Here is a 27,864-nt window from a genome sequence, read left to right as displayed (position 1 = left end):
AAGAGAAGAAAGAAGAAACATGAAAGCAAATTGCATTGTAATCAAATGACTGACTTTATCCCTTTTGGGGGGGGGCTGGGTATATGGCACTTAACTGAAGTCAGAAAAGACATCAGTGTTATGTATGGATGGTTTTCAGAGTCAAAAAATTCAAACTTTCCTCTACCCACTTTATGATGGTCTAGACAGCGGTTCTCAAACTGTGGTCCATGGACCTCTGGGGGGCTGCGATGTCATCACAGGGGGTCTCAAAGGCTTGAAGAAATATTATGATTTAAATCTTGAGTTAAATCTTGGGGGGTCCATGGCCATGGTCCAAGGCCACAAAAGATATTTAAAGGGGATTCATGGTGAAGAAAAGGTTGAGAACCACTTGTCTATGACAATAATAAAGATTTGATTTGATTTGATATTTCTTCTCTATGTACAGAATACTTAAGGTAAATTAAAATTCAAGAATATAACCCACATGGACTTGGTAGTAGACTAGTATCTCGTCCCTGTTCAGGATGTTCTGTTCACTTGGGAATTCTAGATTGTGTCAGCTTTAATTAAGCTCTTTAAACTTTACTTTAGTAGTTAATTTTTAGGTGTAAATTCTGATAAGATGTAAAAGGTGATAGAAACCTATTTTAAATAAATAAAGAACTTTATTCATGATGTCACCAGAAATTTTATAGGGTATGTAGAAAGCTTGCCACATCGATAATTTTGTTCAAATACAGTTGTGGACTTGGTAAATTATAACCAGACATGGTATGTGAATTTAATAGAGGCCTATTTCAATATCTAAAGAAAGAATGGTTTTCCTTAATAAAGATAAACCAATATTTTTGCAATTGCCCCATTAGATAGTCTGTTCTGGCATGATGTAACCAGGCTCATGGTTAAGAGACTGGTGTACCTGCTTCTCTGTCTGAATGTTTTCCGCCTGTGAGAAGTCATAGAAATTTGATCTCCTTTCTTTGCTAGAGATTTTTATACATTAAAAACTAATTTTGCTTTCTTGATTCCTTTTTAAGTAGCACTAAGATAAACTTCTGAAATCATTCTTAATAAATTCTGTCTTACCAGCCTAAATCCTTATATCTTTGCTATTATTAAATATGATACTTGCCCTTCCTGGTTAATTCTAAATGAAACTTCTCTTTTGAAGTCATACTTATGGAACTGTTTGTGTAATGACTAACTACATAGGTTGTTTTAAGCAAACTTATATCTGTTACATATAAGTTGGGTATCCGGTCGGGTTGATCCATGGATTAATCACTTAAAGGCTGAAACTCAGCTAGAAACAATCTCCTTTGCTATAATGTGTACTTTTTGAAGTCAGACCATCAATTCCGGTGTAAAGTATATTGTTACCATTTGACTTTTTCTGTGACATGGGTAAGAATAAACTCACCACAGACATGATTGTGGGGGAAAGACAACTTGACTATATTAAAATGTGATGCCAGGTTCCACTAGTCTTCTGTCAGATGGAACATTTTCTTAAGGCATTAATAAAGTTTAATCCATTAAGCTGTATGACCAGCAGGTCGGTTTTTTTTTTTAAAGTGTCTGTATTATGCTTAGTCTTTTCTTAAAATGTAATCCTTCTTTTTTATATATTTCTGTCTGCCTTTTTCATAGCTGTCATGAATTTGGACAACTCTGTAGTGGACTTAGAGACTCTTCAAGCCCTTTATGAGAATGTGAGTATCAAAACAAAAATGTACATGCACAAATTATAGTTTACAATGTTTGCCCAAAAAATGGCAGAATCACAATTATGACTGATTGTATTGCTATGGTAGAATAATATCACAGTGACAATTAAAAGGAAGAAATGTAGAAGAAACTGTGTTTTTCTTGTCTGACTTTATATTTCTTTATTAAATTTGTTGTTCCCATTGAGCTAGGTGCCAGTTTAATACCTAGTGCACTCTTTCCCATTCTGACTGTATGGCAGAAGAGTATACAGAATTATATTGTATAGATGCTTGTATAGTGCTGGACTTGTTTCAAGCCTTCTCAAAGAGATTATGGACCTTTGGATGTCTTTCTAGATCCATATGATGCTTCATTATAACATGTGATATCGTATACTGAAAAAACATCATGATAAAGTATATTTATACAAAACAAATTTTGATTTATGCTTATTTGTTAGTGAGTTTTTATTGCAGATTAACTAAATTACAATTTAATTTCTTGTACTATTTAAAAATTCACCATAACAGGTTTTTTTGTGAGGTCAGACATCTTTACTAATTAATTTTTTAATTAGTGGATAAGGGAAATACTGTAGACACAGTATACTTGGACTTCAGCAAGGCATTTAACAAAACAGACCCTAGCCTACTTCTTGATAAACAGTGCAATAGAACTACTTCTACATGGAATGAAACATGCAGGTTCTATGCTCTATATAATTTATGAAGATGCTCTTTAACATCTTCATAAATAGTATTGATAGGAGTGGGTAGCAAGGGAACTCATCAGATTTGCAGATGACACCAAGCTGGGAGAATACCTAACATTTAGAGGGTAGACTTTAGAATAAGACTAGACTAGACTAGACTAGACTAGACTAGACTTGACTTGACTTGACTAGACTAGACTAGACTAGACTAGACTAGACTAGACTAGACTAGAATAGAATAGAATAGAATAGAATAGAATAGAATAGAATAGAATAGAATAGAATAGAATAGAATAGAATAGAATAGAGCTGGAAGGGACCTTGGAGGTCTTCTAGTCCAGCCCCCTCTCAAGGATATTGACAGGTTTGAACACTGGGCCCTATTCAACAAAATACAATTCAGTGGTGGGAAAAGCAAGTTCCTACACATAGACAACAAAAATTAAATACACAGGTATAAAATAGATGGTGCCTGGCTCAACAGTAGCAACTGTGAGAAGGGTTTAATGTCCTAGCAGATCACCACTTAAGTATGAGCCAAAAGCATGCAACAGCTGCCAAAAAAGCTAATGCAGTCCTAGGTAGCATCTATTTTTATTTTCAGAGTATATCCTCTTATCCAGATGAGCTGTATATAATGAAAACTTTGGATTACGTATAATTCATTAAATTTCTACTAAATATTTTATCATGCATTTCTATTTAAAGCAACTCCAAGAGGTTCAAATACCTACCTAATTAACTCATCTATTGAAAAAATAAACTCAGCAACAACTCTGATGTTCAATATACACTATAAATGTACTCATTTAGATAATTGTTTTATTAATTTCCCTATTAACACTCTGGTGAGAACTAAATGGTTCCTATTCTCCTTTGTATTTGACCCCAATTTCTGATTCAGGACATGATCAATTGCTTGTTTGAATTGATTAGCTTTTAAGCAAAACTTGAGTTAATACTTACATTTTAGAATAAGTTGTTCCTTATTCTAAAATTCTTTATTAACTTTCATGACCTTTTCTGTTATTTTTCACACACTCCATTAATTGTAAGGTCAGAACATTCTTTTCACTATATAGTTAAAACATTGCAATGCAAGTTCTCAGATATTCTATTTGATGTCTTGAACATATGGGAGCATTTGTTTTATGATCTTTCTTCAAAATGTAATCACTTTTTTTTTTTTTTTTTGCTGATTACATATGTTTGGCATGGTGCTTTTCCTTCGAGATGTGAAAGACGTTTGGGCAGCCTCCAAGTCTAAACACACCCTAATTTCAAAAGCCACAATCCTGAGGCTCAATTCCTGTTTACTAAGGAATTCAAGTATTGTTAGACTGCACAGTTACTGAACATATTGTAGTTCTTTGGTTTGTTATCCTGCAGCAAAGGCCCCTAGTTTAGGCCTATTAATCTATATGATTTTGAGACAGTGAATATATTTTTATCTAATCATTACACAAGTATTTGTTTTTCCACAGTTTCTATTAAGATTTCATTTGAAAAAAGTAGATTATCATTTATTCAAGGAGAATATTGTTATCATTACTTTCCTTTGATGAAGTTTTATGTGTATTGAACTAATATTTAAGATGGACAACTCAGTATACACATTGTCGTATTTCAATTATATAATATCTTTCTTTGGGCTCAATCTAGGAGTCATCCTGGATTCACAGCTAGGGCTTTTGTACAGTTTCATCTGTTCAGCCAGCTGCACCCTTTCCCTGATCAGGAATTTTCTAGATGGTCCTTTCACAGTCATAAAATTGCAATATGCTGTACATACAATGCCACTGAAGACTACTTAGAAGCTGCAACTGATTCAGAATGCAATGGCATTAGATTAGCAGTGCTGGGCCTGCCTTTGTATGCCCATATGATTCCATTGCTCTACAGGTTGAACTGGTTGCCACTGAAGTTCCAGGGATAATTCAAGGCATTGATATTGTGCTATGAAGTCCTTCCTTTTATGCCAGGAAGGACTTCATAGGAGGATTATAGAACATCTTTGTTTATTCAGTAAGATCAGAATTGGTGCAATTCGAGTCCCCTTAATCAAACAATGTCATTTATCAGGACCCAAGAGACCTGTCTTATCTTGATTAAGATGCCCACAGAGATCTATTTGGCCCCCACCATAATGATGTTCTACAAGTTTTTAAAAACCGGTTTGTCCTTCCAAACCTTGAGTTATTTTTTTTTATTGTTGTCCTGTTTTAAATGTAAATGACTCAGAATCATTTTGGAGTTGGATGACTTCTAAAATACATAAATATCTGAAAAAAAACCCTCTGTTTTCCCATTGTTAAAATGGTTTGACATTTTTAAAAATTATTATTACTTAGGAAACTCCCTATAATTTTAAATGCATGTATGCTCACTGACATTTTACCTACTGTGATATTGCATACATTTTAATATTTTTATTGTTGATCATCTTGTTTTCTTATTTTTGAAAGCATTTGGGAAGTTTTAATCATATAAAATGGGTAATTGGCCATCTTTTTACTATAGTAGGCTTTACAAAGATTAACATAAATCCTAGGATTTGCCCAAACATTTAGTCATCTGTAGAAACATAAGAGTGTCAAATGAATGCTCGCCCAGTTAAACTAAGCTGTCATTCCTACTACTGTTTTTTCTCCTCGATGATAAAAAAAAAGAATAATAATGCATTAAATGACCACTGCTGCTTCTTTATGACTAACTAAACTAACTAAATTCCAGGTGTCTAAATAGCCACTTCATTTTGGCAAATGAAAGAAATCAAACAATTACTAGCTTCTGATTTTTTTACTTAGAAAGCCTCTTATGTTAAATAATCAACTTGCTATGATTTCATGAACTGAGATGTCAGAATTAATGAAAGATTATAGACAAAGCAGTATAGGAAGAATTCATGTTTCATGTTAATACACATTTTATTTTATTTATTTTTATTTTATTTACTTATTAGATTTTTTTGCCACCTACTCGAGGCAACTCTGAGCAGCCTACAGCAATAAGAGCCAGTAAAACCACAAACAAACAAAAAATTTCTAATAACAGTAAAGATCACAATTAAAAATATGGGGAGGAAGGGAGCAGGATGCACAGGGGGGAGAAGAAGGATCTTCTCTTAATTTGTCAACCACTTCCAGAATGATACACCCTCATTGGGCCCCCAAGCCAACTGGCAGAGCCAGGTTTTCATATTAATTCATATTAAATTTGCACTACAGCATCTGAACTGAAGAAAAGTATTACATCTTCTAGACAGAAGAGAACTAGATAGGGAAAAGACTATGAAGTAGTAGAAAAAAGGCAAGAAATAAATGATGGTATTGTTATATTATTGAAAAACATCAATTAATCATTCATTTGTGGTCTCTGGAAGGAATTTGATAGAATTACAGAAAGAAGTTCTATATATTCGGGGGGGGGGGTTCCCACTAGACACTGATTATAATAAGAATTCTCAGGAAAAGAGACACAGTACCTGTAAGTACAATGCAAACAGACCTGTTGCATAGATATAGGTTATCAGCCCTCCCAGGCAAACCAGACATCAAACATGACAAGATGAACTAATTCTATTTTATTGTAAGGCTGCTTAACAGAATCTTGCAAGTCTGAAGACACAGACTTCCTTCCTCCACTTTTAACTACTTGATCCATTGGGGCAGGTCTTTCCTGGGTTCCTTTTGCAGACCATTAAGTGATTGTGGGACTCTGCCTGTCTTATCTGACTGATTCCTCTTCTCTTTCCCCAAGGTCATTCATACAAGCCATTACAGTCAGAAAGAATATTTAGCCTTGAGGTTGCAAATTTGTTTCTCATTTATAGTGTTTTATTTCTATAGATGTATACCTTGTTATTATAAATAGTAGGTTTGTTGTCCTTATTTACAGTCAGATCAAACAGATCATGGGAAAGGCAAAAAAATGGAAAAAAGAAAAAAAATGGACCCAGGAAATTACAGACCTATCAGCCTGACCTCAATACCTGGGAAGATTCTGGAAAAGATAATCAAACAATGAATCACTGAACACCTACAGGCAAACAAAGTCATTACTAAAAGCCAACATGGGTTTGTCAAAAACAGATCATGCCAGACAAACCTTATTGCATTCTTTAACCAAGTGACAAAATTAATGGATCAGAGGAATGCTGTGGATATAATTTACTTGGACTTCAGAAAGGCATTTGATAAAGTAGATCACAACCTATTACTTGATAAGATAGAAAAATGTGGGTTAGACAGCATCACCATCAGATGGATCCATAGCTGGCTGACTGGCTGTACTTCTTAGCATGTGGTCCTCAATGGAACCGCATCTACATGGAAGGAAGTGTGTAGTGGGTTGCCCCAGGGCTCTGTTCTGGGCCCAGTGCTCTTCAGCATCTTCATCAATGATTTGGATGAGGGGATAGATGGGGAAATTATCAAATTTGCAGATGACACCAAGCTGGCAGGAATAGCCAACACTCCAGAAGACAGGCTTAGGATACAGGAGGATCTGGACAGACTTGAACACTGGGCACTAACTAACAAAATGAAATTCAATGGTGAAAAAAGTAAGGTTCTACATTCAGGCAAGAAAAACCAAATGTTCAGGTATAGTATAGGGGGTACCTTGCTCAATAGTAGTAACTGTGAGAGGGACCTCAGAGTCATAGTGGACAATCACTTAAATATGAGCCAGCAGTGTGCTGCACCTGCCAAAAAGGCTAACACAGTGCAGGGCTGCATTAACAGAGGGATAGAATCAAGATCACGTGAAGTATTAATACCACTTTACAATGCCTTGGTAAGGCCACACTTGGAATACTGCATCCAGTTTTGGTCACCACGATGTAAAAAAGATGTTGAGACTCTAGAAAGAGTACAGAGAAGAGCAACAAAGATGATTAGGGGACTGGAGGCCAAAGCATATAAGGAAAGGCTGTCTAGTTTAATGAAGAGAAGGACGAGGGGGGGACATGATAGCAGTATTCCAATATCTCAGGGGCTGCCACAAAGAAGAGGGATTCAAGCTATTTTCCAAGGCGTCTGAAGGCAGGACAAGAAGCAACGGATGGAAACTGGTCAAGGAGAGAAGCAACCTGGAACTAAGAAACTTCCTGACAGTTAGAACAATTAACTGGAAGTTTTTAAGAAAAGACTGGACATCCATTTGTCTAAAATGGTATAGGGTTTCCTGCCTGAGCAGGGGGTTGGACTAGATGACCTCCAAGGTCCCTTTTAACTTTATTATTATTATTAACAAACCAAGTTGAGACTTTGGTCATAATGTCTATTCCATTTCGATTATGTATGTAATGAATGTGTGTGTGTGTGTGTGTGTGTGTGTGTGTGTGTGTGTGAGAGAGAGAGAGAGAGAGAGTATTTGGGGTAAGATAATGTGTTACTCTTTTTTTATTAATTTCATTCACTAAACTGCATTTATTATAGTCAGATAAGGGGGTCAGCCAAAGAGAAATCCTGAAATTGGCTTTGTTAGTCACAGATATAATTCTGCTGCGGGAGATAATACCTGTAAAGAACTATATCTTTAAGAACAGCCCTAGATTTATGGACTCTGAAGACTGCCTTTCAAGATGCTTTCATCAAAATGTTTTGGTTTTTAATGTGAAGTATAACAAATAGGAAACTGTAAAAGAATATATAGTAATCCTGCATTCTGTTTGTTCTGAATTATAATTAGTTTTCACCCAGCAGGTTTCTATTTAACTTATTTCAATGTATCATTTCAAAGATGTGTCAAATGTAATCAGGAGCTAATGAAATTTTATATGAACCATCTGCTAAATATTCCTTTGATACAATGTCTTTGAGGGGGAAATTCCTCTTTTTTATTTCCTATATATACAGTATATTTAGCTTAGGTTTTAAAAAGGAAAGAAGAAAGGAGTGATATGTAGCCAAAATTATCTTTAAAGGGTTCTGTCTCGTTACCCAAATAATATGTTACAAAATTCTGCTTGCATCAGAAAGACCCGGTGAGAATAATAAGTTATCTATTTCCTGGACATGTTCATATTGATGTTTAGAGAGGACTAAAATCACATTTTTTTTTGCCATATCCTAGCCTGCTTTTGCTGTTGTTACATGCACACAGGTATCTTTTCAAATCGTGCCTCATACACCTAAATTCCTGCATCAGGGAGGTTTTCTGGCTCACAATACATTAGATGCCATGTGGAAACTTTTGTTTGATTTTAAGACTCAAAACTAGACATATTTTACTAAGAGATTAGAAGCCTTCAAGATGTTTGCTTGTTTTTCTCCCAAATAATGGTATAAACAACATTTCCACCATGATGTATGAATATGTAGTAATCTAACTGATGCAGAATAATAACTTCCAAGCCTACTTGTTATTGTTCGTGACACTGATCCGAATCAGAGGAGAGGAATGCTTAATCCTTTGCCATCTCACCAAAGCTTCATCCAGATATGTTGTAATCAGGAAATAATTAAAGGTTTGAAAGCTAGGTTTTTGTATTGTGAACATCAAAGGCGAAATGAGCTTTAGTCTCTTTCAAATCTCATCATTTATAAGAGCCCGGCTGGGTCTTACCTAGTGCACAATGGGTAAAAATCCAAATAGTAAGGCATGAAAACTATAATCCACTATTATTTGTAAGAGATTGATACTCAGAATTATATTATGTTGATTCTGGAGTTAGTAGATAAGTTTTGTAATCACTGGACACTAATTACTTTTAGCTTTGGTCAATTTGCTGTGGTGTCTATTCACGATAGAGCCCATTGCAAATTCTGTAGTTGAAACTTGGGGGCCTTTGCAAATCCTATAGTTTAACTGCAAGTTTCCTCTAAATTCTCCCCATTTAGCTTCACTGCATATCAGACTTTTAGCATTATAAAAGAGAGATAAAAATTATTTCCCAAATCTAATCTTTGCTTGCATAAAAGTCCCAGATTCCTTCAGTAATCCAATATAGAGAACAGTTCTTCAGGCTCAAAGAAGACACTCTGTTGTGCAGTTCATCTGTGGACACAGAGGTAACTCTGCTGCCAGTCCAGAAGTCCAGAATCAAGCACAGTGGGGGCCCTGGAAGCAGTGGTGGGATTCAAATATGTGAACAACCGGTTCTCTGTGTGGATGCTGCTTCCGGAAGTCCATTCTGGGCCTGGGCAACAAAAAATTAGCTACCAGTTCTACCGAATTGGTGCGAACTGACTGAATCCCGCCACTGCCTGGAAGTCCATTTTGTAGTAACCGTGGATATTATTTTAAGACCACTCAAAGTTTTCAATTAGTTTTTTGTGGCATCTTTTTTCAAAGTGGGTGGTGTCTTCATAGCACAGGGCTTGCCAGTGGCTTCTGTCTGCAGTTATAGCTGCCAGTTCCCTTGGTTGGATGTCACAGTGGTGTACAGTTTCTTTTACAACTTTTTGGTAGTACTTGAGTGATTGACCTTGAGGTCTCTTCCCAGATTACAGTACACTATGCAGTAACTGGTGAAGCATACAGTCGTTATCCACTCTGAATATGTGTCCACCCCTTCTCATCTGGGCTTTGATCATCAGTGTCTCAGTGCATAATACAAAACATTTAGGTTGAAAACACAGCTTTATTAACTAATGCCAAGGATAGACTGGAGAGCAAACCTGCTTCACACTTCAGACAAAGACATATAAATGGCCCTACAAAAAAGGGGGTCAGGCTTTGAACTATCACATCAGCAATGGACAATCCTGAATAGGATTTGTACCTCACACAGAGTCTGCTGGGACTCTCTGTATAAATGGGGCATAGTATCCTCCCCTTAGTGTGACTGTGAAATCCCACATCAAATGGTAGGTCACATCATGATCAGCTGTAAGCTGAGGGTATATATATCGCTCTAGTATTTGATTTTTTTTAATATAAACAATGCTGTGTTTCAATGGTTAGATGGCCTAGATGCTGATATTTGAACATAAATCTTTTTTAACATTTATATTTATTGGCTTCTACTATGTTAATATATATTGCTAGTCCATATATGATATGCCATGGGCTAAATAAATAAATGCAATTATAAACATGGTATCTTTGAGCTGTATGAAATAAATTTGTAATATCAGTCTCTTCTTGGACCCTTAAAATATTATCTGTTTTGGAAAATAATGAAAGATTGATTTAATCTTAATTTCTTTAGATATGTTTATTAAAGCTTCTGATATTTCTGAGACTGTATTTATAATCAAACCTGGAGGAAAGGCATGGATAGATACTAATTTATAGAGATCCTGCTGGTTGATTGCATGGCATATTATAGGGAATGTGGTTCTCTGAAGCCATAGGATTTTTTTTTTCTTTTCTATTTTTTAGTATAAGCTGCGGAGAGCAGGGGTCCCCAACTTCTGGTGGCTGCCCAGTACTGAGCCATGGCCTGTTTAGGACAGGGCTGCAGAAGTGGCAGGCGAGTGTGTGCGTGCATGAAGTCTACTTATGCAAGTAATGGGCGAGCACACATACAAAAAGCTCCATTTGTATGTGAATAGCAGGTGCGTGTGCCCCCCACTTGCACAAATGGAGCTGCGCATACATGTGTGCTTGCCTACCACTTGTATGGAACCATCCCCTCTCCCCCCTCCCTCACCAATCTACAAAGCTGGAAAGCTTGGGGACCACTGGCCTAGAGTCATAGAGTTGGACAACATTTAAATCTAATAAATAAACATTTTTAAGCAAACAATGAATGCCTTTTTGACATAGGCCTCTAGGGAATCGGTAGACCTGTTATTTTCCTTACTTTGGAGACTTTCCAGGTCCATATACATTAGAAGCAATGCTGTCTGCCATTAGCCTGGATTTTCAATGATAATTTGCCTTTCTCTCCTATTATCATCCTGGGAACTCCTCTGCATGCATAAAAAAATAACAGGGAACTACAGAACTGAATAATATGTCATTTTAAAGAACTATTTCATAGAAGGCATACCTTCTTTTTGCTTACATGTGTGTTGCTTATTCATTTTGTTCCAGATGGGGATTTGGGCAAGTTGTTCATTGTTCAGAAAGTTGCTTGATCTTTTGTAACTCTACTTTTGATTGGCTGCAGTAAATCTCAGAAAATATAACAAGATTTGGACAGCACTATAGAAACATGGATTTGCCAAAACATCCTCAAGCATTAATTTAGCATAATTTTTCCCATGTGGCCTGCAGCTCTTGGACCTCTCAATCTGGCAAAGTATCTCCTCCACCCCCACCCTTACCACTTCCCAGGATTGTGTCTTGCATGCTGATAGTTGCTGGCAGTGACATTTAGTACTTCGTGCAAGATTTTCAGTGTCTGATTTCTTTGTGTATAACTAATACATTGCTGTAACTATGCATATTTGGGAAAATAACACAGAGTCTTGCACAATTATTTTACTCCAACATGGAGTCTTGCACAATTCAGAATATTTTATATTATATTAGAAATCTGACACTTCTATATCGTAATGTTTTCAAATATTTTCAATTGGGTATGGTCGTGTTTTTTTCAATTAGTTTTCCTAAATAGACCCATTATCTCATTTGTAGTCTAATTATGAACATTGTCAAAGTCTACTACCACAGTTCCTACTTGTTCTTCAGGTTAGAATTAAAACTCAGTTGAAATATCCTTCTCAATTAGATGCTAGAAATTTGCTGTACAATATTAAATTGTGCAAAAACATTAAAGATTTTGCCACAGCTTCCTTTTTTAATGCATAAGTTATAAGGTTGATAGTTTAAGAGCTAGGGCTATGGTGAGAGACCAAGCTATATGCCTGGATTTCAATTTCAGAAGGAAGGATATGTTTATATATAATCATTAAAGTGAAGGGAATTCCATTTAGGAAAAATTATTTGAAAATACTTCAGTCTTTAAAATAACAATCTCTGTCTCTGAATCCAACCCATCTCACAGGGAAGGTGTTATTGTGGACAAAATAGGAGGGAGAACCATTGTAGTGTGCACATTGCCTTGAGCTGTACAAAAATAAAGATGGGATGTAAATACATTAATAACATTTATTCTTTACCTAGAACAGAATACTGCTGAAAGAAAATAACATCTCCTAATCATACCTGTAAAGCAGTCATTTTCAATTTGGTATATTACAGATGATAAGTTGTAGAATGCTTTAACGGAATTTTCATTGCATTGCTTTGATCTCAAAATAGATTTTTGTGCAAAAATACATTTTGGTATCCTTTGTATACAGTTAGCTGGAGAGACAAAATCAACTTATTAATAAAAAAGGCAATTAAGGATTACTGCAAAAATCGTCCACTACAAGTTTGGATTCAAATTACCATGTCTATTTCTGTTTAAATGGTGCCCTCTAAACCGATTGAATCTCCCATAACTAAAGTCATCTTGAGTGTGGATTGAAAATAATTATGCCTTTCTTTAAAAAGTTTTTCTCTCCCTTTTCTATTGAAAAAACAAAAAGTGGCTTTGTAGTTCACATATGCATCGGCTTAATCCATGCTCAAATAAAATGACTTATTGAAAATGTTTAATATCATAACTACGTAGGTTTTTATTTAGTGATAGTTGTCTGAATAAACATTTCATGTCTAACATTATTTCATGAACTAAGTTTATTACATATTTATGTTAAATATTGAATACCTTTCTGTATAAATGATTAAAATAAATTGAAGTAATTATAATTGAATGGTTATAATTGAATTATAAGCATTATTTAATTTCCTAGATGATTATTTATGCATATGAGTATGTATTACTTCCATTCACAATTTTCTTTATATTTTTGAATCTTTTTTCAAGAGAGCACAATCTGACGAACTGGAAAAGATAGCAAAGCATGGCAAATCAAGTAAAGAAAAGGAAAATGCTAAATCTTTGGACAAACCTGAACAGTAAGGATACTGTAAACCATCTATACTTGTTGGAGAAAGTCAAACTATTACCTTTTTAGTTCAGGTTCAGATACAACACACATTGTTTTAATTGAAACAAATAATTAACTAGTTCAGTACATATAATGACCATGAGGTTCAGTTCCACTTTGTTTGAAAAAAACTGGATTACGATGTCCTCGCACTATTCTGGTGATTGTATAATAGTGGTGTCCTATTTTCCCAATTCTTCTTCCAGTAGATGAATTTACTACAAGTCCTTTGGTTTGTTTGCTCCTCCCCAGAAAGAACTATTTGCTTGTTCTTCATGAGAATAGGCTTAATTTGATCATTATCCCTGCTTAGCTATTTTTCCATAACTTTGATACTTCCTGGTCTCTTGCACATTCTTTGGATTTACATCTTAATCCCTACTTCAAATGTACTCCATTTAGCTTTGTGTGTGTGTGTGTGTGTGTGTGTGTGTGTGTGCATGTGTGTATAGTAACTGCACTTACAGACATAACATTCAATAGACACCAAAATATATTAGATGTCACTTTTCTTATAATGTTAATTCATATCCCGAGCTCCCTGATTATATGCTAAAAATATCATGTGAAATAGCTGAAATCTTGCAAGTTCTCACCTATTGCTCAGGATTTTTGTTAATGGAATATCCCAGGACATTTAGTATTGATTTATATTTTCAGGCAAAGATGTACGCATATATGTGTGTACTTTTGCATTGACCAGTCCTCTATCAGGAGAGAGAAGTAAGATTTTGCAGCAATTTCTGATGACTGTTCCCATCTTCTTCAAGTAGAAATATATAAACCTGTACAGACCTCAAGTATACTCATTTATCTTTTTATCTATTTTTTTCTACTGCTGATGAGTGAATCACATTCAATATCTAAACCAAAATTTGAGCCCCAGTAACAGGATAGCAGTATTAGTCACTTTTTTGAGGACCTAAATCCTTTCAAGGGATTTGTATTTTAATAGATCTTCTCTTTCCCCACTGACTTCTTTTTCCTCAAGGCAATTGTCAGAACATTTCTCTGTTGGGATATCAGTGTCCTTATGGGAAATTAAAACAACAGTCAGACACTATTTGCAAAACTGATGTTTTTTCATTGCTTTAGTACTGGCTAAAGTGAGTTGGTAAAGAGTGAGAGGTATCTGTATCTACTGGAAGTCTCATTTCAGGTGGAAGACTTCTAGGTAGCTCCAGAAGTTCCACTGCGAGTTTCAGAGAAGGAATGGAACTCATTGTTCTTTAGTCTTATTGTGTTCAGAACCATTAAATACCCTTTGCCAGTCGTTTGTTACCTTTCCCCCTATGTTTGGGTTCTGCAATCATAGAGGTAATCTGTTCCCATTCAGAACATATTTTCATTATTCATTGGTTTAATTGAGAATGATTTTAGACTATAATTCTGAACCTATTTTTGTGGGGGGAAATCCCACCAAGTTCTTTTAATAGATCTCAGTCATATGTTTTCCTTAACGCCTCCAGGTTTCTTTATGAGCTCTCCCTGATTCCCAACTTCTCTGAACGAGCCTTTTGTATCCTGTTCCAATCAACATTCTCTGAAAGCATTTCCTCTCTCCGAAGCAAACTTGAATTGTTGCAGAAACTGTGTGAGGTAGGTTCTGGACCATCTGATGCAAGACCTAGATTGGCTGATATTTAATCTTCCTTATTCAACAATACTCATATTTCAAAAGTTTTATTTATTTTACATGCTCATTAAATGTGAAGGATAGCAGTCCTGCTGAATGGAACATTTTATGATTGTGCTTCAAGATCAAAGTGAATCTTAAGATTTGGCTTTCATTGCTGAAGTATAACACCACAAGTCTATAGCCAATGCACATCAACCTCTAGAGAATAATATACCTTCTTCCTGTGCCAAAGCAAAATCTTCGCTCTTTGTAACAGACACTGGCTTTCCTTCAGTATTTCCAAACAAATACACATTGACTTTTTTCTTTTAGAAGTGCCTTTGTTTCTGTAATAATGTCTAATAATCAGCCCATTGTAATTTTGACAGCATTGGTAACCGCAGCAATCTCCCACACTTAGCTTTATAACAATTAACAAATATTAGTTAATATGACATAGGCTATATCATCTTGAAGATATTGCTATAAATTCAAGATTCTTCTTCAGTCTCTCTCAACAAATCATGGTTGCTATTGACAATGCTGCAAAGATGATTTTGAAACTATTGTGGGAGGAGGGTATATATAACACTCCCCTGTTTTTTCTCAATACTCTCAGCTCCATGTGAGGCTTTCATAGCTGTAATTCTCCACAGGAAAAAGTCTACAGGGCAATGATGGATTGCTTAAAAATGTTCGGTTAAAGACATGTTCCTCAGGAGACTTAATAATTTCTCAGTCACCAAACTTCATTGCCTTTTTACAAAGCTTGCGACATGCTACTTTGCAGCCTGTTCTGCTGCCACTGCTGTTATGCTGGAACCAGTTTCCTTCTATTTAAGGCTTTCTGCTTATGTGGTTGCAGCCAATCAGAGGTCAATCTATTGATGAACTTTTTGCTGCCATTATCCCATATAGTCCATGGAATTTAACTGGAAGCAATGTCACTAATGGAATAGAAAGTCCCTTGCATTCAGTGGTGGGATTCAGCCAGTTCGCACCACTTTGGCAGAACCGGTAGCTAATTTCTGGTTGCCCAGGCCCAGAATGGACTTCCGGAACCGGCATCCACAAAAAGGACCGGTTGTTCACATATTTGAATCCCACCACTGTTTGCATTGTATTCCATCTGAAATTTTCATGGGAGAGAAATGGCCCTCCCCCAAATATTTAATCCATTATTATAAATTTTAATGGAATGGGAATAATATGCAGAGCAGTAGAGTATCTACTTTGCTAGGTAATTGAGTCAATGTTTCCCATTTATGTCCAGTGTGATCGGTTTCCCATTTATGTATTTATTTCTATCCCACTTTTTCTTGAAGGAGAATATGAGGCTATCCAACGTTTTATCCTCAGACTGTTAACCATTTGTTCTTTTTTTAAAAAACAAAAATGTGTACTTTTTGCTCATCAGGCTTTTCATAGCTGTCAAGAATTTCTATGCCTTAAGGAAAGGATAGATCTGTGCCCCCTTTGTTACAAAGCTCTGTATTTTTCGTATTTGCCAAATCACGAATACACTTTATAAAGTTTAATTTGAATAGTTTAATTTTGCCAGATGCCTTCTTCCATTCAGAAATGTTTGCACTGATTATAGGGCTCACCCTGCATGGTTCTTTCAAGTATTTCTGTGCCAGGATGATTAACTCATTCTCCTACAACTGCTGCATGTCTCTGTTCCACTGTCTACTTAGTAGTTTTAGGAGGTTGGTGTATGGGAAAGGCCTTGGGAGACTCGGCCAAGAGATCCTCCTAAGGGAACAGTTGAATAAGAGACAGCATGACTACAACTGGATAGTGGGATGGGAAACAGGCTCAGAAGGGTCCCTCCCTTACTTTCTTGGGTTGTAAAGGAAGCAGGGGAAAAGGTTGCAAGATTGATGTTGGTCTCCCGGAGTAAACCAGATGGGAATCACAACCAGATGAGCTAATTATATTTTATGGTAAAGCCAAATTGAAGAATCTTTCAAGTCTGAAAGTACATCTCTCTTCCCTCTCCCATCTGCTTTATAACCCAAGCAACTAAGGAAGGTTTCTTCTGAATCTTTTGCTTCAGCCATGTCCAGTTGTGAGTTGTGCTGTCTCTTATCTGATTGTTCCCTAGGCAGCATCTCTTGGCTCTGCCTCCAAAGTTCTTCCCCAACACCATTACATTTAGTTAGTGCAGCACATCCTGTGTCTCTTGCATGACGGTTTCATGTCAAGTGATTATTGTGTTGGTTCTGGGCCCAGCTTATCATGCTAGAATTGTTCAATATTAAAGAAATTTGAGCAAGCTTTGGCAAAAATTGACAAGTACCTGAACTTGAATATCTGTTACTCTAAACTATAGGTCAATATTTTGTTTCTATTCCCTTAAGCAATGTTAGAAAAGCTTTCCTCTTATGGTATAGGTGGGGAATTTCTGTCATTACAAATGCTGCTGAACAACAGCTCTTTTCCACCCTGTCCAATGATGGACTTGAACAACATTTGAAAAATCATAAGCTCCCCGGCCCTGTACTAATCTTAAAATAAAAGCTACTTTTAAGTTCAAAGCTCACAGAGTTAATATTCCTGCATATGTAAATAGCACTTGGGTATTGGTTTGAAGGGTTCTATAACCCCTTTTCTCAAGATATAAATTTCTTTGAGTTTTTTTATTAGCGATACATCTACATAATAGTAAGAAATTAGAAATGTAATTATTACTGAAATTTTAGACTTTTTATTAATTTGGAATCACCCCGATGAGATTATGAAGCATTTAAAATTAAATTGCTTTCAATTGTTTTGACAACCGCTGTGTGTTTGCACACTTTTTATTAAATAAAATGAAATGTTTCTAACGTGTTCTGTAGTAACCTCTCTGCATCTTGTTTCCCCAGATGTTGAAAAGTGGCTCAGGAGTTATGCGGGTTCTAGGCTTGGTCCTGGCTTTTGGGAATTACATGAATGGTGGAAATAGGACAAGAGGACAAGCAGATGGTTTTGGATTAGACATACTTCCCAAACTCAAAGATGTCAAGAGTAGCGTAAGTTTTCTCCTCCCATGCCTTAATTTAATACTATGCTGCATTGCTTTATTAAGCCTGAAAGGCTCATGCTTACAGTGCTTACAGTGCTCTGGTGATGCAGTGATTAGAATGCAGTATTGCAGGCTCACTCACTGCTCACTCCAGGAGTTTGATTCTGAGCGGCTCAAGGTTGACTCACCCTTCCATCCTTCCGAGGTCGGCAGAATGAGGACCCAGATTGTTGGGGACAATAGGCTGATTCTATAAACTGCTTAGAGAGGGCTGTAAAGCACTGTGAAGCGGTATATAAGTCTAAGTGCTATTGCTATTAGATAAAACAGTCAGTCAGTTCTGTTGTATTCTTTTCAAGCTTATTTTGGTTTACAGTTTTCTATTTCAGCCCTTTTTTCTAAATTCAGTGTTCCTTGCACTTTGGATACCATAAATGTTTCCCTTTGTTAGTGGGATTTCAAACGAATTATGACTTCTTATTTTAATAAGATAATAAGATAAGAATAGTTCACTTAGTCAAACCTTAGATTTATTTAGTTCAGCATTCTGTTTCAGCAGTGGCCAAAAGACCACAATCAAGAACACACTAAAAAGAAAAAGAAAGAAAGAAAGAGAAAGAGAAAGAAAGAAAGAAAGAAAGAAAGAAAGAAAGAAAGAAAGAAAGAAAGAGGGAGGGAGGGAGGGAGGGAGGGAGGAATCTCCACATGCAGAGATAAACATGTTATTATGTTATTTAGTCTTGTGTTGTTCGTCCATCGATTTTCGATGAAGACCTTGACATCTTGTGGGTTATGGGCCATCAACGATGTTTCTGTAGGTGGCTAATAAGACCGATGTTAGCACGGACTGTTCTGCCACATACTGAACAAAGAAATGTAGACACTGTTACTTCAGTTACTTTAGTCTTGTAGCAACTCTTGGATACTAGTGGTGTGCAACAAATTGATGCCACAGAAATTTCATTCTTAATATCTACATACAAACTGGAATTATAGATTTTTGTAGTTTGTAATTCAAAGCCTAACATAATATTTGCAGAAAGTACAGCAGTCCTCAATTTACAACAGTTTGTTTAGTGACCGTTCAAAGTTACAATGGCATTGAAAAAAGTGACTTAAGATCACTTTTCACACTTATGACCATTGCAGCATTCCCATGGTCATGTGATTTACATTTGGATGCTTGACAATTTATGACAGTTGCTGTATCCCAGGGTCATGTGCTCACCTTTTGTGACCTTCTGGCAAGAAAAGTCAATGGGGAAGTCAGATTCACTTAACAACTGCAGTGTGACTAACAACTGCAGTGATTCACTTAACAAATTTGGTAAGAAAAGTTGTAAAATGGGGCAAAATTCACTTAACAAATTTCTCACTTAGAAACATAAATTTTAGGCTCAGTTGTGGCCATAACTCTAGGACTACTAGTATGCATATTAGGGAAAAAAATATAAAAAAAGATATACCAGGAGATGTAACAATGATCAGTCAGTTTTGTGCTATTTTTTCTTCCAAATTTGTAAATTCATAGTGATATACATTAAAATAAATTTGTGTTCATGGAAGAAACCTGAGCCTGACAAATTAATCTATCACTAAATCCTGTTCATTGCTAGCACATTGGATTACCACTTCTAAAATTCTGATATTTCTCCTATAATTAATATTGAAAATCAAATATATTCAGTGGTTTTAAAACTACGTAAGTGTTCCATTTAATAATGAATGTATATAACATCTCAGTAATCTTCCCATTGCTTGCATATATTTTCCTTTTTTGTATTTCAGTAACACAAATTTTTACAAACTGGGTAAAGGCTCACAAAGAGGAGGACCTTTTCATTTCAACATTTCCTAGAATTCTTGCCTACACTATAGAACTAGCATGTTGCCTTAACAATGATAATAATAAAAAAATTTCTATTATCTTTTGCATAAATGCATGGAAAGCTTTTGATTGTGTTCTCACTTCCATTTTGGGGTTTCATTTGCTTTCTTGCATAATGCAGGCAGTCCTCACTTAATAGTGGTGACTGGGACTGGCAACTCTATCCCTAAGCAGTGATGGCGAACCTTTTAGAGACCAAGTGCCCAAAAACTGGCCCCGCCTCTGCTACACCCCCTGCCCCGCCCCTGCTCTGCCCCATCCCCGATCCCCCACCCTGCCTGCCTGCAGGGCCACTCACCATCTTCAGGGCCCGTCGCAGATTGCCCAGGCAGCCCAGCAGCGCTATGGCGGTCACACCCTCTGCCCGCGCCCTGCAGCATCAACTGTGCATGATGGGGTGTCAGGGCAGAGTCTTGTCTCCGCTGCCTGGCTGCTATGTCCTTGGCTGCACTGCTCCAGGTGGGCCATGCTCAGGGGAGACTCTCCTTCAGGGAGGCTGCTGGAGAGGAGGGGGTCGTGGGGGGAGGAGAGGCTGGGGCAACGGCACATGTGCCCAGAGAGAGGGCTCCAAATGCCACCTCTGGCAACCGTGCCATAGGTTCGCCACCACTGCCCTAAGAGACCTCATAAAGTGTGGTATCATATGACTGCGCCGACTTACAATAGCAGCTCCAGCAATTCCACATTATAGTTAAGAGTATTGTCACATGATTAGCATTTGAGAACTGCTGCCGGTTTCTTCATTGGCTTTGGTGGTTGGAAGTTGGCAGTGAAGATCACAAAAGGCAATAGCCAATAGCCATAGCACTTAGACTTATATACCATTCTATTGTGCTTTACAGCACTATCAGCTTATGGCCCCCAACAATCCGGGTTCTCGTTTTACTGACTTCAGAAGGGTAGAAGGCTAAGTTAACCTTGAGCCCATCAGGACCGAACTCCAGACTATGGGCAGAGGTAGCCTGCAATACTGCATTTTTACCACTGCACCATCAGGGCTCCTCATGTGAGGGCAGGATGCTGCCACCATCATAATTGCAAGCTGGTTGCCAAGCGCCCAGATCAGGATCACACGACAGCAGCAGCAGCAGCTTCTATGACAGGTCATGAGTCTCCTCATTCAGCACCATCATAACTTTGAATGGCCGCCGAATGAGTGGTTGTTATCTGAGGACTACTTGTGCTCCAAATGTATACAAATAGAAATTATTCAATCTAAATGTCAATATATTTTATATCTAAATGCTATTTAATTTTGACTTTATACAGGATAACAGCAGGAGTCTTCTGTCGTATATTGTCTCATATTATCTGCGTAACTTTGATGAGGTAAGTATGAACTTCCATTTTAAACTTTTTTTCTTTTAGCATAGTTTTTGTTTCTGTCATTTAATATAAATACTTTTGGTGAGATCTAGTAGGGTGGTTTCTTGAGGAAACAAAGAATAAGGTAACAAATCCTTTCATATGCACTCAAAAATCTGCTTTTTCAACCTCAAGCTTCATTTCTCAGCCTGTAAGGAAGGTGTTTGAAGGTGATATCAGGTGTTTCACAAAACACCTGATATCATCTCTTTATCTTCTGGTTCCTTAAGATTGCAATGAAGGCAGTTGATAAATTTGGTTGTTGTTTGCTGATGATTTAAATACTTTCTAAAGTGAAAGATGTTGCTAGCATATGCTCAGTAGTATCATTGGCTAAAATCTGCCAAAGCAAAGCAAAACTGACCGGAGTGTGTGTGTGTGTGTGTGTGTATGCATCCTGCCTTTATATTTATCAATAACTCAGGGTGACAAACATATCTAATACTCCTTCCTCCTCCTATTTTCCCCATAACAACAACCCTGGGAGTTGAGTTTTGCTGAGAGAGAGAGTGACTGGCCCAAAGTCACCCAGCCTAAGGCAGGAATAAAACTTTGGTTTCTAGCCTGGTGCTTTAACTACTACCAAACCAGCTCTTAAATTTGCCACTGAATTGCTATTTCTGACATTTAAATGGCACCCAATCAAGAACATTCTCTTTACAGATTATACTATCACTAATACAGAAATTTAGCAGAGCCAAAACAAAAGAATGTGAAGGCAGCTGTTCCCCACGCCCTGCCTTAAATGATACTTGCTCTTGAATCACTTTGGTAATATAATGAATGAAAGAAAGAAAAATATATAGTTCTTGTCTCAATGTTATATTATCTATTCAGCCCACTTATTTGATTTGCCAGGATGCTGGAAAAGAACAATGCATCTTCCCTCTTCCAGAGCCGCAGGATCTTTTTCAAGCTTCTCAGCTAAAATTTGAAGAATTCAATAAGGATCTTCGCAAGCTGAAAAAAGACTTGAGAGGTAAAAGCTTTTGATACTCATAGTCTGTTGTCTTTTAGGTAGACATGGGAACATGCTGGTAAATCCCTCTAATCTGTGCCATCAAGACCACAAGAAATAGCAATGAGAAAGGCACTATGAGAGACAAATTCTCAGATACAGAAATATATCAAACCTTTAAATTATATTTAAAGATTCAGATGGATTTGTCTTAAGAAAGGAAGTGGAAAAATTCAGTTGCAAATCTGAAATGTATCAATTTTATTTAAAATATGTAATAGATAATACATATGTGAATATTGTATATAAAATCTATTTTTAAATAGATAATTTTTTTTTCCTCAGGGCTCAATGTTTGAGAAATCAAATTTCATCTAGGAATTGCTGAAGATTCTTCTTAAATAATCAGTATATTCCTAAAACAAATTTCAGAGACTTCTTAGGCTACATCCTGTGCAGAGTTACCCAGAAATTGGTTTTATGAAACTCAGAAGGATTTCTATCCATGCAGACATTTATACAATTCACTGAAGAGGGATGAGAGGGAAGAAAGGAGAGGAGAGAGAAAAGAGTAAAGGAGTGGAGAAGGAAGTAGGAAGGTTGGAGGAGAAGGAAGGAAAGAGAAGAGGAGAGGAAGAAGAGGGAAGTAGGGAAGAGAAGAAAGGGAGAAAGAAGGTAGAGAAGAAGGAGTGTGGATACAGTGAAAGAGGAAATGGGTGAGCAACACCAAAAGTCATGTGTATGTATTTCTTTCATTTTATTAAAAGTATCTTATATATGAATGTAAAAAGAATGTATGTTAACATCTGATAAATATGATGGTATATGTATGGGGGAGAGTTTGGAAAAATTAAAAATTAAAAAAAAAGACATTTATACAATTCTGTTGCTAAGTTGAAAAAAAAAAAAAAAACCCTCCACAACGTTGATCCACCAAGGTTGTTGCATGTTTCTGCAACCTATCTGGAAATCCTGGGAGATTGGGCAAAGAATGGGAAAATTTGAAAATGCTCAGTTCAGATCTCATCGTTGCCACAAGTGTTAGTTTCTCTAAGGCAGTTTGCTATTGTTCTGTCTAGCACAGGGCAGGAAGAACATAGTCCTACAATGTTTTTCCTTTTTATCTTAATTGTGTGGAAAATGCAGTGTCCAAATCAGGAAGCTAGGCAGCCAGGCCTGTTTGGGTCAAGAAACTTTAAACTGCCTTTCAAGAAGGGAATGTGATAGCCTTGGGCTTTTTCTGTTAAAATGTTAGCCAAAGGGTATGTGGAAATGTTCTCTTTATTTTAGAAACATCTCTTCAGTGGTATGCATTCTGTTAGATTTCCAATGCATCAGTTGAATCCCAGGAGAAGTTTTAGAAAGAATTCATCCCACCTTTTTCAATGCAGTTGTCATTGATGGAGGGGAGAGGTCAACGTGGAAACATTGTAGGAGAAACTATCCAGCCAGTTGCTCTGCCCACAAACATAGTGAAGAATTTTGTCTCCTGCTCTAGTTCTGTTTCTAAGCCTCACCCTTCTCTGCAGTATGCTAATGCTAATATGGGAATACTAATATTGGCAGTCTTAAGGGCCTATTGTAAGGATTGTAGATATGTAATACTATATAAGAGAAAGAGAGAGAGGGAGAATGAATGAGAGAGACCGAGAGAAAGAATGAGGAGGGGATGTCTCCTGCCAAGAAAGCTGATATAAAATATACTAACTTTTTCCAGATGTCAAAATTAATATCTTTGGTTCTAGCCACTTTCCCTAAACTTTGATTTCCATTATATAGGCAAGCCCTAATTTTCTGGGTCCCCGGGGATTGAAACTAAGACTGATGATTTACAAAAAGCTCCAAAAGGAACTCTTCATACTGGATAAACAGGCTTTAAAAATAGCAGAAGTACCAGAATACAGCAAAAGCAAATACATAGTGAAACAAAATATCAACACTTTTGTGAGTGTGTGTGTGTGATATTAATTGACTAATATGGTAGATATTAAAAACATGATAAATATAGTGGCTAAAAAGCAGTTTTTGCTTTGGGAATTGGATTAAAACAATACTGTGATAGCAGTGACTGATCAGAAAATAGGTTTTTGGAGTGAAAACGAATAAATGTATGAAAATGTAAACATAGCAAACAGTTGCTATAAACAAAAGTAAATACCTCCAAGCTGGCTGGAGAATTCTGGAGTTGAAGTCCACATATCTTCACGGTGCAAAACAATGCCAAGGTTGAGAAACACTGCTGTATAGGATTAAAGTTAAGGAAAACCTGCCTTCCTGAATTAAGAACTGGATGGAATGTAAACCCCCAAATTGTCCTTCTTGGTGGTAGCCCCAGAGCTTTGAAATCCCTTTCCAGCAAAGATGCTCTTCTTTTAGCTCTCCACACAGTTGTCAAAGCAGTATTTTTTCAGTAGCCATTTGGAAACTAATTATTAGCACTTCATTTGATGTTCAGTTTGAAAAGCAGTTTTTTAATAATCTGTATGAGAGTCATCCTCATAACCATTATATTTTAGCATATCCCTTATGTAATATAGACATCTGTAAACCACCTGTAATCTTGGCAGCTTGATCATATAAACAAATAGATTTAAATGGATGAATTCATGAAATAGCTTTTAAAAACAAGAAATGAACTCTCCTGACAACTCGTTTCCCTTTCTTTGAATCTTTTCCCCTTCTCTCAGCCAGAAAGAGCTACCTACCCTGCCTTAAAAGCCAATTTCTATAGATCCCCAGTAGAAAGGGAGGTATTTTTCTCAATGTTGCAGCACCTCTCTTTCTATGGTGTGGAACACATGCAAGAATAATATATCAGCACTTCCTGTGCTGATACTAAATACCTGTGTTATAATGAAAAGTTGTTAGTAAGGTTTATCATTACAGGACCAGCCCTATAGTTAGTATATTGAAAGTCTTGGAGGATAGTACTATTTCTGCCACTCACCTGGCCCTCCCTCCTCTAATGGATTGTTCCAAGGGACATGGGAGAATGTGACCAGCAAGGCCAAAACGTAAGTCAGATCACTATTGCTGTATGCAGGATGAAGGAAAGCATTTCACTGGAATGTTTGAGCTGCCGCTTTCCTTCTGGACGCAAGACAGAAGCCAGACCAAACAGAAGGGTAAGACAACATCATAAGTCACAAGACAGCTTCTGGCTCAGATTAGAGACAAAGGAGATGGAACTGATTTTCTACACCCAAGGCTTGTATACCAATTAGATTTAGGGGTGCGAGCATAATGTGCATGATTATTGAGTCACCAATAAAAAAAAGTAAGTGGTGAAAGGGATAATGGCACTAATAGATGAAGGATGTGTACTGAATGATTTCCAGGTGTTGTGTTTAGTTTAATTTAGCTTAACTTAGTTTACAAACAATTTGCATAGTAGGGCTGCCCATCTCACAAAGGTACTCTGGGTGATGTACAGAGCTTAAAACCAAAAACAACAACACATTTTATTTAAAAAGCCCCTATTATAATGTATTCCTGGGGTCAAAAATAACATTGTCTTTCAAGCCACTAAAATAAAACAATAAGATAATAGGACTTGCCTTCCCTCCCAGTTCTAATCTTATGGGAAAATCCAAATCTTTATTACCTTGTAAAAGGCCAGTAGGGTTGTGGGCCAGCTGGATCCCTCCGAAGGCTGTACCATAGGGCAGGCACAGCATCAAAAAAACATGACCACTAGGGACCACAAGATGATACTAGTTAATGTGGATGTGACCAGGAGTGTTGGTGTAACTGCATATTTTAAATGCCTGCTACATGTAAAGCATTTATTTCTGCCCTCCCAAATTAAATACAGACAAGGATGAAACATAGCTACTTTCATGAGGAGTTTCTTCCTGTACCTAAATGTGTCAATAACTTGTGTCAAAAAAAGGAAGAAACACTTAATTGGTACAACTAGCCATATTTCATGATCATATTTGCTCAGTGGGCAGTTTTCATTTCAGTTGTGTCCAATTCTCAGACACTGCCTGGACTAGTCCCTCCAGTTTTGTTGGAAAGATTTTTTCGGAATTAATTGTCATTGCCTCCTTTCTGGAACTGAGGGAAAGTGACAACTCCGTGGTCACTCAGCTGGCTTTGTGCCTAAAGTGGGACTAGAACTCACAGTCTCCTGGTTTCTAGCTTGATACCTTAACCCAGGGATAGGCAACCTTGGCTCTTTTATGACTCGTGGACTTCAACTCCCAGAATTCTTGAGGAATTCTCAGAGAGCCAAGGTTGCCTATCACTGCCTTAACCATTACACCAAGCTGGCTTTCAAACAAACCTGTACTATTTTTGTAATTACAGTATTTATTTTATGGTACACAATCAAGGTGATATCTTCAGTATACATAGGGCTGAAAAGGAGAATTAAACTGAATTTCCTTAAAAGGAAGAATCATTTTACATTATTTTTAAAATAGTAACTGCACAGATTCCACAGTTATTTGTTTGCTTGTTTTATGAGAAGTATGCACTGAATTTTGTTAATTCAGGAGGAAAAAGACATAAGGAATATTAAATTAAAAAAAACATTAATTTTAGTTTTTTTTTCAGGATGTGGGCGGCTTTCTTGTATTTTAGAATATGAGTGGGGTTTTTTGTGTTTGGGTTGGTTTTTTTTGTTTTTTTTTTTTTTGCAGTTGAAGTAACAATTTCTATAATATTTCTTCTTCAGCTGTCATTAGTTTCTTTTCCATTTGTTTTAAAGCTTTATGTGGCTGGACATTAATTTGTTATGTACCAGACAGACATTCTAATAAACAAAGGGTCTGAGACAGCTCAGGATTTTATTAATATATCTACCAGTTTGGCTCCATTAATTGCCCTTCAATTTCACAGTTCTCTAGGATCCTCAGTTGTGCCTTTCTCAGTTCCTTGACACAGCCTTTGTTAAGCAATCTGATCTGCTTTTGATCTCTCCTGATTGTCACCAGAGTTTCTTGCTCTAGTTGTGTCAAGCTATGACTTTCAATAATTCATTCATTCCACACTCAAAATATTAGTACTTTCTACAAGACTTGCTGTCTTAAAGAGCATCAAATAGCTGGGTCCACTGAAACAATACAAGAGTATTTTACATGTAACATTTATATCAATTTCTGCAATGCTTCATCCCTCCCACCACATTCACATGCATAAACATATTTTAGAACTAACTGAAAATAGAAATTTAATGTGTACATTTTCAAGAGACTTCCGTTCTAGTTAGGAAAAAAGCTTTGCAAATATGCACATCTACCCAGAAGTAAACCTCTTTTAAATTAAGATAGACTTATTCCCAACTTATGTCAGGACACAGTGCTGGACAAACTTCTTTCAAAAGTTCCTGCAGCATAATTCTAGTTTGGGAAATTTAATTTTGAGTACTCTGAAAGTCTCTCTTTGCTTGATCATAATATTTTTATTAAATATTTAAAAAAACATAGCATGGAAATAAGACTGATGGGAATGGGACATATTATTATTGCAGTATTATCAAATTTATTTGCAACCTATCTCGCAATTCAAAATGACTTGGAGTGGCTTATATATTGGTTTTTAGGGTCTTTAGCAAGGCATACACACAAATATATGGCTAAAGGTAATGAACTAACAGGAAAGCCATGAATTCTAGTCCTGCCTTAGGCACAAAGCCAGCTGGGACAACTTGGGCAGTCACTCTGTCAGCTCTAGGATACAGTCAATGGCTAATCATTTCCTAAATCTTGCCAAGA

The 27,864-nt window shown here is 36.7% G+C and overlaps 1 protein-coding gene across 2 annotated transcripts in view; it reads left to right on the top strand.

Moving 5' to 3' along the window:
• The window catches only part of FMN2 (formin 2), a 196,273-nt gene that overhangs the window by 127,026 nt on the left and 41,383 nt on the right, over positions 1-27,864 (top strand). For both annotated transcript variants that reach the window (XR_005557298.1, XM_039348448.1), the window contains exons 9-14: positions 1,636-1,697; positions 13,182-13,273; positions 14,775-14,904; positions 17,794-17,940; positions 21,091-21,150; positions 22,045-22,165. Coding sequence is in view for 1 of the 2 variants with exons in the window: in XM_039348448.1 (XP_039204382.1) it covers positions 1,636-1,697; positions 13,182-13,273; positions 14,775-14,904; positions 17,794-17,940; positions 21,091-21,150; positions 22,045-22,165 (612 nt within the window). In the remaining variant the exon portion in view is untranslated. The remainder of the gene's footprint in view (positions 1-1,635; positions 1,698-13,181; positions 13,274-14,774; positions 14,905-17,793; positions 17,941-21,090; positions 21,151-22,044; positions 22,166-27,864) is intronic.

This window comes from Crotalus tigris, unplaced genomic scaffold (genome assembly GCF_016545835.1).
Source record: "Crotalus tigris isolate CLP2741 ecotype Arizona unplaced genomic scaffold, ASM1654583v1 scf7180000018155.2402879, whole genome shotgun sequence".
Classification (NCBI taxonomy): Eukaryota; Metazoa; Chordata; class Lepidosauria; order Squamata; family Viperidae; genus Crotalus; species Crotalus tigris.
Note: the sequence above shows the minus strand (reverse complement) of the source record. Positions and strands in the feature narration are given on the sequence as shown.